Source organism: Mastigoproctus giganteus, chromosome 7 (assembly GCF_048544385.1).
Source record: "Mastigoproctus giganteus isolate SK-2022 chromosome 7, ASM4854438v1, whole genome shotgun sequence".
Lineage (NCBI taxonomy): Eukaryota > Metazoa > Arthropoda > Arachnida > Uropygi > Thelyphonidae > Mastigoproctus > Mastigoproctus giganteus.
The window spans coordinates 51,418,164-51,430,386 of record NC_143581.1 but is presented as its reverse complement, the minus strand read 5'-3'; the positions used below and the strand labels follow the sequence as shown (position 1 = coordinate 51,430,386).

Below are 12,223 nucleotides of genomic sequence, written 5' to 3'. Positions count from 1 at the left end.
ATACACAGAATAATAGATTAACCAGTGCTGCAGGCAGAGGTGTGAAGATGATGCTTTCACTGCTTCTATTGGAAAATGCAGTAGCAGCAGCCTGGAAACCAAGGTGTCAGGGATTTCGGGCTTTGCTGTGGATCATCGTGGAACAAGTGAATACATGGACTGTATAAGGGTAATTAAGAGTAAGAAAATCTGCATGCATACTTGCATGTACATTAATGCTAGGAGCATTTTAAATAAACTTGATGAATTTAACTTACTAATTAAGTCATAAAATGCAGACATTATAAAGATAGCAGAGACATTATGTCACTCAGACATAAGTGATGCTGAATTTGAATATGGGGAGTACAATGTGTACAGGAGGAAAGATAGGACAGGAGGGATGGAGATAACCCCTCAACTTCTCCTGTCCTGTCTTTCCTCCCATATATGTAGTTATGCACTTAGTTAAGAAGCATATTAAATCTAAGGCAGTGCATTCAGTCAACATGGGTGACCAGTGCAATGTTCAGTCAGTTTGGTGTGATATAAGCACTGGGAAAACAAAATTGAGAGTAGTAGTGTGTTATAGGCCTGACTGTGATGAGTATACAAAACGACTATACAAGGAAATAGAGTGGGCCAAATAAAACTGAATGTCTTATAATGGGTGATTTTAACTTTCCATATATTGACTGGAATTTGTGGCTTGGTCACTCACACACTAGCAAGACTTTTGTAGATTTCGTGGATAACTTTTTTTTACAGCAGCATGTTAGAGAGGCAACAAGAAGAAGCAATACTTTTGATCTGGTTATCAGTAGTGATTCTATATGCATTAAGAATATGCAGGTAAAAGACCCAGTGGAGCGATCACATTGTATTAATATGGAATTTAATTAATGACATAACTACTATCAAGGGTAAAGGGAAAGGCTTTTGTAAGAGTGACTACAGTGGTTTCTAACAACTTTAAATTTTATGCAGTGGGACCAACTGATAATGTTACCAGCAGCAAATGCTAAATGGGAAGTATTGAGGGAAATAATCATAAAACCTACTAGCCTTTTCATACCATTGAAGAAATACTGTTAAAGGCTAAATGGATGTCAGATGAACTAGTGAGACACATGACAGAGAAGAAAAGTGCATGGGATGCATATAAATTATGAGGCAATACAGAAGCCTGTGATAGATATGAATTAGTCTGTAATCAAGTCATAAAGGAGGTTAGGCAAGCTGAGGCAGATTATGAGAAGACTATGGCAAAGAATGCCAAGAAATCCAGCAGAGACTTCTATGTTTATATTAACAGTAGAAGAAAGTGTTTGAATCACATTGGGCCACTTGATGTTAATAGGTTAACTGTTGATGACCCTGCTCAGGTTGCTGACAGGCTGAATACATATTTTGCATATATATTCATACACGAGGAATTCTTTATGGGAAGGAATGTCAGAAGTTTATAAAACTCCAACTGTGAGCTAAATGACTTTGCGATAACTGAAAGGAAAGTGGAAGAGAAATTGTTGATAAACATTAAAAAGAGAAACAAGGAGGCAGCAAAAGAAAAAAGAAAACCCTTAGGCATAAATATGAGAGCATCCTTCAATTTTTTTTTTTTTTTTTTTTAATTTTTTTATGTAAACCCCAAACACAAGAGGTATTAGAACCTATAGTACTTAGTACCATGGTTGGATTGGAGGTTGAGAAGACAAAAGAAGATATTTGTTGACATTGGACTTGAACTTCTGTAGACTGTAATTTTCAGGAAATACATATGAAGGAAGGTTGTTCCAGAAAACGGCAGTTGAATGAATAAATGAGGAAGATGAAAAGTTGGTTCTATGAGTTCGAAGTTGGACAGTAAATGGATGTTGGCTGGTGGCAGCACGTGTTTGGACCATTTTGAAAGAGAGAGCAGGAATTATAGAAGCCAATTCAGAAGAACAGTGCCCATGGAAGTATCTCTAGAAGAGGCATGCAGCAGAAACAGTATGTCTATGAGAGAGCTAATGGAGAGACTCTGTTAGAGATGAATCATAAATTAACCTAACTGCCCTCTTCTGAATGGAATCAAGAAGCCTGAGAGAGGTTTTGGGAGCACCGCCCCAGATGTGAGAACAATATTCCATGGCAGAGCAGATTTGCGATTTATACAGAGTGAGCAGCTGTTTTGAAAAAAAGTAATGCCGAGAGTGAAAGAAAAAACCAAGTTTTTTAGATGCAGAGGAAGCAATATTTGTAATGTGCTTGTGCCAAGAGAGATTAGAAGTCAAGGTAATCTCCAAAAGAGATATATCATTTTGCTTAGAAATCGGAGTGTCACTAAAGATAAGCATAGGAGCAGAAGACTCCTTTTTGCGAGATATAAGACAAGACTGAGTTTTAGAAGGGTTGAAATCAACTAAGTTAGCATTAGTAGAGGCATTTGATGCAAGAAAGCAAGCTTATGCAGCATCAGCCAAAAAAAAAAAAAAAACCGCTTCCACTTCACCCCTCTGTTCGTTCAAAATACCTGTCCAGCTGAGCCTTAAACTTATTTAGGCTATCAACTTCCATGACAAGGGATGGAAGTCTGTTCCACCAACCAACCACTCGCTGGCTAAAGGCAAATTTCCGCACGTCTATCCTACATCTGTCTTTCCTCAATTTGAATTTATGCCCTCTCAAGTGATTATTCTGAGCGAGAGGAAGAATCCCATCAGAATTGAGCATCCTCAAACCATTCAATGCTTTATACACCTCTATCAGTTCACCTCGCTGGTGCCTAGTCTCCAGACACTGTAATTTGCAAAATTAAGCCTTTCTTCGTAAGAGCACCCCTTTGTTCCATTCACTAATCTTGTTGCCCTTCTCTGTACTCGTTCCAGCAGCTCTACATCCTTCTTGAAATGAGGCCTCCAGACCTGTATACAGTACTCTAGGTGTGGCCTGACCATTGCCTTATACAAGGGAATAATCACCTCCTTATCCCTGCTAGAAAAATTCCTATATATCATTGACAATACACCATGAGCTACTCTTGCAGCCCGCCTGCACAACCACCCCCAGGTCCCTTTCATTCTCTACCACTGTCAGTGTAGTACCACAGAGTTGATACGTTGCTCTGGGGTTGCTGTATCCCATGTGTAGTACTTTACATTTGTCAATGTTAAACTTCATTTGCCACCTCTCAGCCCATCTGCTCAACCTTTCCAGATCCTGTTGCAGCAGCATAGTGTCAGTAGTGTCCTTGACAACCCTGCCTACCTTTGTATCATCTGCAAACTTCGACATTAAGCTTGATATACCATCATCAATATCATTTATGAATACAGAAAACAATAATGGACCCAACACTGAGCCCTGAGGGACTCCACTAATAACATTAGTCCACGATGAGCAGTGTCCATTGATTACCACTCTCTGTCTTCTCCCCTTTATCCACAGCAGCAATTTGCCTCCAATGTCACACTGCTCCAATTTGTGCAAAAGTCTTCCATGTGCAACAGTATCAAAAGCCTTTCTAAGATCCAAGTATATAATATCAAAGTTATTCCCTGCATCCAGTTCCTTTGTGACTGCATCATAATATCCAATCAAATTGGTCAGGCAAGACTTCCCCTTAACAAAACCATGCTGTGTCCGAGCTATAACTGAAGTCTTGTCTAAATGATCCTGCAGTGCTAACAAACCAAATGAATTTTGTGAATTGGGGTCACATTTGCACATCTCCAGTCTGCGGGTACTTCCCCTGAGTCCAAGGAAGCTCTCATAATTATGGCTAAGGATTTGCTTACTTCCTCTGCTGCCTCCTTTAATATAACTGGATAGATCCCATCCACCCCAGGTGCCTTTCTTGTGTTTATCTTCAACAGTTTCTCCTCCACTTTACTCTCAGTTATTACAAGATTCTCTAGCTTACTGCTAGAGTTGAATACACCCCTGGCTTTCCCCTCACTAAATAACTCTTCATGTGTGAATGTCGATGCAAAATATTCATTTAGTTTGTTAGCTACCTGAGCAGGATCATCAGATTTCTCGTACTCTGCCTTCGCCTGCCTAACCTCCTTTGTAACTTGGTTACAGATCAACTTGTATCTATCATAGGCTTCTGTGTCATGTGTTAATTCGTATGTTATCCCATGCATGTTTCTTCTCTGCCATATGCCTCATCAGTTCATCTGACATCCATTTACGCCTAAACCTTGAACAATATTTCTTAGTTGGTATGTAAAGGCTAGTAGCTTCCAAGATAAGTTCTTTGAATGCTTCCCATTTTGCATTTGCTGTTGGTAACATCATCAGTTGGTCCCACTGTATAGAATTTAAATACTGTCTCAGTCCATCATAGTCGCCTTTACGAAAGCAATAACCCTTCCCTTTACACCTAATGGTAGTTACCTCTTTGAGTAAATCCCACTTCAGCACACTGTGATCACTGCCACCTAGTGGTACATTTATCTGCAGATTCTTAATGCATGAAGAGTCACTGCTGATAATCAAATCAAGAGTATTCGTCCCTCTAGTTGCCTCCCGAACATGCTGGTGTAGAAAACAATTATCCAATAAATCCACAAAAGCCTTGGTAGTGTGTGAGTGACCAGCCCCCAAACTCCAGTCAATATCTGGGAAATTAAAATCTCCCATTATAAGACTCTCTGATTTACTGGCCCACTGTATTTCCCTGTACAGTTTCTTATTATACTCATCAGAGTCATTTGGCCTATAGCACACTCCTACTCTCAATTTTGATCTCCCAATGCTTATGTCACACCAAACTGACTCGACACTGCACTGTCCAGCGATGTCCACTGGCTTCACTTCCTTGGATTTTATGTATTTCTTAACTAATAGCATAACCCCTCCTCCCTTCCTATCCAGTCTATCCTTTCTGTAGACGTTGTACTCCCCAAATTCCAGTTCTGCATTCCTTATATCTGTGTGACACCAAGTCTCTGATATCCTAACAATATCTGCCTTTGATGTTTTGAGCAATACCTCAAATTCATCAAATTTATTTACTAAACTCCTAGCATTGGTGTACACGCAAGTATACATGCACCTATTTCTATTCTTAGCTACCCTAACACAACCCATGTGTTTACTTGTACCGCAGTGACTCCCAGCAGTCTCTGAAATATCCTGAATCTTGTTTTTCAGGCTTCTGCTCATTCCAATAGAAGCAGTGCAAGAATGTCTTTCACCTCTGCCAGTGGCTACTGTTAATCTATTCGTCTTTGTATCCCTCCAAGCTAGCAGTTTTCCGACCCACCTAACACTGCCTCGATAGCATCAGCAAATATTCTTGCACCCTTTCTATTTAAGTGTATCCCATCCCTGTAGAAGCAATCTCTCCTGTTAACAAGTACAGTCCAGGCTGAAAAAAATTCTACCCCTTGAGCCTTGCACAATCTTTCCAGGGCCAAATTGATCGACAAGGCTCTCATCATATACTCCCTCCTATCGTGTCTGGGCAGAATTGCAGACAGTTTCAAATTCAACCCTATTTCATGGCTTTTTTTCAACAGTGACCTGTACTTGTTAAGCAATTCTGCCGGTCTCCTACTCTTGATATCATTAGTGCCATCGTGTACAACTATATCACCTTTTGTGCCCTTAAAAGATGATATCCGCTCTACAACGTCATCAACCTTTGCCACGCTTAGTTGTCGCCTGATTTCCTTACATTCCTTACATTGCACACACACACACACACACACACAAAGACATCCCCCATGGCAATGTCATGTTCCGTTCCAGAGAGTTCGGCAAACATTTCACAAGTTGCTAATTTTTTTTTTAGGCTGTGATGCGTTGGAGAACCCCCCCCCCCCCCAGTTCTACCCCGAGTCACAGCACTCCTGCCACTTTGAGCCCGTTGCTTTGCTACTCTAGTTTGGGGCATGATACTTTAATTTAATAAAATCAATAAATTAAATTAATTAAATGTCAAAACTACGCTATCTAATAGAAACAGTGAAGCGTAATACTCTATAAATTATACGTTAGAGCTACCTAACTACCTCAATTAAAAATTTGAATTCCCTACCACTATATACAAAAACAATGGCTGCAAGATTCGAATGAAATAACGGTTATTAAGTATTAAGTATATCTACAAAAACTGTTTATCTAAATTAAAATAAAAATAACCAGCGTAACTATAAGACTACATATTAAGTACAACATAAAATAACAATTATGTAAATAAAAAGGCAAACACTTATCGTTTTTTTCGGAGCCTGCAACTGACAGCTATGTAGATGCAAAATAATTGTTCGATTTATCAGCTACCTGAGTAGGATCATCAACAGTCGAACCATCAATATCAAGTGGACCAATCTGATTCGTCCCTTCCTTCTAGAGTTTACATAAGTAAAGAAGTCTTTGTTGTTTTTATTTGCATCTTTTGACAAGGATTTCTCGTAATTAGCCTACACTTGCCTAACCTCCTTTGTGACTTGATTATAGATTAGCTTATATCTACCATAGGCTTTTGTGTCTCCTGATGATTTATATGCATCCCATGCAATTTTCTTTTCTGCCACATGCCTCATTACTTCATCTGAAATCCATTTAGGTCTAAATCTTGAACAGTATTTCTGAGTTGGTATGAAAAGCCTAGTAGCTTACAAGACTAATTCCTTGAAGGCCTTGTTTTTAACATCATCAGTTGATTCCACTGTATAGAATTTAAAAACTGTCTGAGAACACTGTTGTCACCTTTACGAAAGTAAAAACCGTTCCCTTTACCCGTGATGGTAGTTACATCTTTAAGTAAATCCCACATCAGTACACTGTGATCACTGTCACCTTGTGTTTCCTTTATCTGCAAATTCTTAATGCATGAATAATCACTGCTGATAATCAGATCAAGACTATTATTAGTCCCTCTGGTTGTCTCTCGAACATGTTGCTGTAGAAAACAATCCTCTAAATCCACAAAAGTATTGCTAGCATGTGAGTGACCAATCCACAAGTTCCAGTCAATATCTGGAAAGTTAAAACCCCTCATTACAAGACATTCTGATTTACTGGCCCACTATTTCTCTGCACAATTTTTCGTTGTACTCATCAGTCATTAGGCCTATAATTAGGCTGAATCTTGAGTATTGTCTGGAGGTCTGACTGCAGGAAGGATTTAGATCTGCCAGAACAAGTGCAGAGTAGGGCAACGAGATTGGGGAAGGGGAACAAAAAAAGGAGTGCTCTTACTAAGAAATTCTTTGGTTCTGCTAATTATAGAGTCTGGAGACAAAGCACCTGCAGGTTGATATGATTGAGATGTTTAAGGCTTTGAATGGCTTTAGTAAACTAAATTATGATGGGATTCTTCCCCTTGCTCAGACTATGCACTTGAGGGGGCATAAATTGAATTTGAGGAAGGATGGTTGCAGAATAGATATGCTGAAATTTGCCTTCAGCCAAATTTGATTGCTTGAACAAGTTCCCATGCATTGTTGTGGAAGTGGATAGTTTGAATAAATTCAAGGAAGAAGTAGACATCTCATTGGGGAAGGATGGATATATGAAATGGGAGTTTTTTTATTTAATTAATTTTATTTTTTTGACTGATGATGTATCATTTTGCTTTTTTGCATCCTTTGACACTGTTAATACTAATACTAACTTTAAAACTGTTCAATGAGACAGGAACTTTTTTAAAAAATACTATAACATTGATGAAGAAATCGTCAATTTTGTGGCTACGTACTACTTAATTTTTACATGTATCTTCTAAAATGCATGAAATAAAAATTAGGAGGCATTGCTTTCTGACTAATCCACATTTATCAGTTTTAATGGAAATACTGTCTTTCTTTAAATAGAGTAACAACAAAATTGAATGCAGAAATGAAACTTTCTAAATTAAATATTTTACACATTTACTTATATAATATTCTATGCTATTATATTATTTTATTTATTCTATTATATTATATTATATTTACTTACACAGGCAATTTCCGCTTTAAGAGTTCCCAGTGGGTTTTTTTTTTTCTTCTTTCAAGTATCAACAAAATTGAAAATATTAAAATTAATTGCAATAAATAAATGCTAAACTTTCATAAATACAACAGCATTTCAAACTACAAACTGTAACTATACAATACAGTAGTACTGTGCATGCATCTTGTTTGTTCAGGCAGATGAGAAGCTCATGACTGCCTGAACTTGCATAACATAAAGCAGTTACCACACTGACGTTAAACGTTGCTATCGTGAAATTTATAAAGAAAAGATATGATGATGACTGTCATTGAACGAGTGTGCATTTAGTCAGTGATGTTGAAGAATAAACATTCTTTAACGTTTGTATCACGTGAATAATTTCTTTATTATTATCATTTTCTTGATTTTTAAAGGCTTTGTTTTCATTACTTTCTTTAAATAATTCATTGTTTAAGCATAAACTACTGTTTCATTGGCCTTTATTTAACAATATTATAGTCAAATTTCATTGTTGAGAATGTAACCACTGTTTTTAACATTGTGTCTATGGGAAATAAATTCCTGCTTTACTAGTTTTCGCTTTACGGAGCATACACTAGAAACGAATGAACTCGTAAAGTCGGGAATTACCTGCATAATATAATATTCTTATATTGTATACATATTAAGTCAGTGTGAAAAACTATCTTTAAATGAAACTAAAAACTTAACTTGTGATTTTTATAAGGATTATTACTCCAGTGATTGCAAAAACATGATTAAAAACAGTGTTGATGGCCAAGAAAACTTTCTCTGTACAGTAAATTGGTCACCTTGCCTGATTATATACACTGTCCTACCATTACTATCTAGACACCCCTCCTTTGATAGTTGGTAATGTTCTATCCAAGCACCACATGTCAAACATTACTATAAATATGTTTGTAGGCCTTCAAGGAGACTATGGTATAGTTGTGAATGCAAGATGTGGTAACTGACAAAGTTAACAGACTTCTAGCACAAAATGATAATAGGGTGCCACATAAGCAATCAGTCTGTACAAGGAAATTCAATGGCAGTGAAGTTACCTATGTTGACAATTAGTGATGTGTTCCACAAATGGAAACAGACTGGTGCTAAAGCTGTCACAAAACAACTTGATAAACCTCCAAAGATGACAGAGAAGGCCTTTAAAGAATCATATCATCTCCTTGGAATTCAAGGTGCCTCCGTAGCCAGGTGGGAAGGAGCAGCAGTGCGCAGCACACGCTTCTTGATTAGACCAGGGTTCGATCCTGTCACCACCAAATACAGAGGATGTGGAAAGGTCTGGGAATGACCACAGCATATCCCGGAGCAATATGGTCTTAGTTGCTAATGCTCCTAAAAACCAAATAACTAACAAACAAACCTTGGAATTCATGACATTATCACCTGAGCGGTCACACACACATTACATTTTTTTTTTACATTTTTATTAACAAGCAGCCCCTAGCCAGAAACTGGCAAATCTGGTATACATTCGTACATATTATATTATATACAGGTGATATACCGGTTCAAAAGCATATGAATTAGAATCTCATAAAGTGAAATGAACATATAAAATGTCCAGGCAGTAAATCACATCACATATTAGAACTAGTCAGAAATATAATTTGTGGCACAAGGAACCACAAGACAAGGACATGGCACAGTGAGCCATATGACATGAATAAGACCAAACATGACACAACGAGCCACTGATCTTATGAGGTCAATATGAGATGAAGACAAATAGCAGTATGGTCACAAGTAACTACATAAATTGTCCAATAATGTTATCCTGTTTACAAAGGAACATGATGATAAATAACTACAAGGTCAATTACACTGTTCATTTCAGCATCTTAAACTGTTAAAAAGAATTCAGGTCAATAGTCTTTGAGCCTTCTACTGTTCTTTTCTCAAGTTCAAGCAGCACTGACCAGACCCTCAATGAGACAAATGGAACACATGTCAGCACTAGTATAGTGCACAAGATGCTGCATGACACGAGCTACCATAATTGTGCAGCTGAGTGGTCGAGAGTGCTATTCATTAATTTTTTCTTTAACTGGAATCATTTGGTTTTAGCTTAATTTTGCATTTTACTTATTTTATTATTATAATATTTTTTTGTTTTTTATTTCTTTTTCTTTTTTGTCTCTGTCGGGTCAGCTATGATGTATACGTTTGCTTGCTTTTTCTGTCTGCCACATATATATCATAACAGAAACAGAGGCCTTGCTTATTACTATGTTTCCTTTGGTTTTGGCTGCTGGCCCTTGTTGACATAATTAAAATCTTAGGACCTGCAGCATTAAGTACCATTTATATATATTTTTTTTAAATTTTATAATTTTTTAGGTAAACTGCTTTTATATTTCAGGCACTTTTAATTTTTTAATTTTTTTCATTGTAGCTAAACCTGTCAGGTCAGCACTCCTACCCATACACTATCTAATTCATTTGCCTATATCTCATTATGGTTGCTGGGCATTTTTACTGTCACTAGCAGTGTCCCAGTTCTATAATCCATTATTATATATTATTATTATTATGTTTTCATTTTATCACTACAACCCATTATTAATTATATAATGTGTGTGTGGCCTCCATAGCCAAGTGGTCAAATAGAATATGCTCTTTGAGTAGACTGGGGTTCAAGCCCCTGACTATTAAATACATTCAATCTGCCAACCCACACTGGACCAGCATGGTAGATTATGGTCTATTGCAGGTTGACAGATCAACTGTATTTAGCCGTCTATTTCACCAAAGAGTGTGCTAATTCTACTCAGTGTAGGCTATTACCTTTTCACTTCTACTTTTTTCCCATTCATAAAACTATTAGTGCAATACAAGGGTAATACGAACATTCCAACTATCCTCATTCTGTCGCTGTTTTTCTTCTTTATTTAACCACTCCTTTATCTCTTCCCCATCCTCAATTTAATACCTCACCCTATACCATATGCTTGTTCTAAATAATTTTAATTCCTCTAATTTTTACAAAATTCCAACACCAATATATTTTCCAGATTTACTTAAAAATCCACATATAATTCAAAAACCTTTTTTCCCACTCTGAAAACACATAATTATATTTTATTTTTGCTTTATCCTTATTTTTACCTTAATAATTTTCATATCATTGGGACTACCTTGTCCATACTGTAAGAGAAACTGCTAATTTTATTCTTTTTACTTTTTTGGCTGTATCTCACCTCTCTTGCACTTTTATGGACAAGTATAGAAATGCAGTTCCTGATGTATGGTCAGGTGTAGTCCCCTGATGAAATACCGGACCATGTATCAATATTTACTTCTGCTGACATCAGATTTTGCATTTTTGCTATCCCTGTTTTCAACTTATAACTAAATTTGCCCACCCATATCTGATGACGGCTCTACCACTTTTTATTTTTACTTTATTTTGTTTAATCATTTGGTATCAATCATTTTACTCTACATCTCCCTTACCTCTAATTGGCTTTGCAATTCAGCTCATAATTTTCTTAATTCATCTTAACTTTTAAGATATTAACATTCTTTCACCTTTTACAAACCTACTATACTTCTTTTTTCTGCTATCCTTACCCTTCTAGTCCTTGGCACTTTGTGTATTTTTCACCTCCATCTATGCAAATTTTATCTGACTTATGTATGTATGTATGTATGTATGTATGTATGTATGTATGTATGTATGTATGTAAGAATTTATATAATTTTATCTCATTTTTTTGAAAATTTTATTACAAGTTTAATGAGATTGCAGTTTATATATTTTGCACCTAATGAGAACTATACTTTGTTTGCAGCTATCACAGACATGCATATGGACTGGGTGAGCATTACAATTCAGTAGTACCTCACAGTTTACTGGAAAAAACTTCTGAAGATGTATTATGATAAGTCTGTTATTCGAGTACTAAAGAATAAAGTGAATTAAGTAATGGATTGTTAATCAGTTTTATAATGTGAAACTGGATTATTTAATCAATGTATTGAAAAATTTGTGGTTTTAAATGAAAAACATTGCTTTGGTCAGGAAGTGAAGAAATAAACTGCTTTATTAGCTTATGGTTTTATTTATATATTCATCTATAATTAAAATATATTACGCTATGTAACAAAGAGTTGTTTATATTTAAATGTTTCTTATATCTGTTTCGTGTGCTAAATCCAGCAGTGTCATTGGCTTTTCTCAGGTATCATTCTTTTGGTAGCAATGAAGGTTTTATGTTTTTTCCAACATTTATAACTACATAAATTCATACAATTACTTTGGTGTATAATAGCCTGA

The 12,223-nt window shown here is 36.4% G+C and overlaps 1 protein-coding gene across 2 annotated transcripts in view; it reads left to right on the top strand.

The window, feature by feature from the left end:
* Positions 1-11,839, top strand: part of LOC150082890 (deubiquitinase OTUD6B-like) — a 373,124-nt gene extending 361,285 nt beyond the window's left edge. For both annotated transcript variants that reach the window (XM_090376893.1, XM_090376895.1), the window contains one exon: positions 11,739-11,839. In XM_090376893.1, the coding sequence (XP_090233019.1) occupies positions 11,739-11,829 (91 nt within the window). In that variant the 3' untranslated portion in view covers positions 11,830-11,839. The remainder of the gene's footprint in view (positions 1-11,738) is intronic.
* The last annotated feature ends 384 nt before the right edge of the window (positions 11,840-12,223 follow it).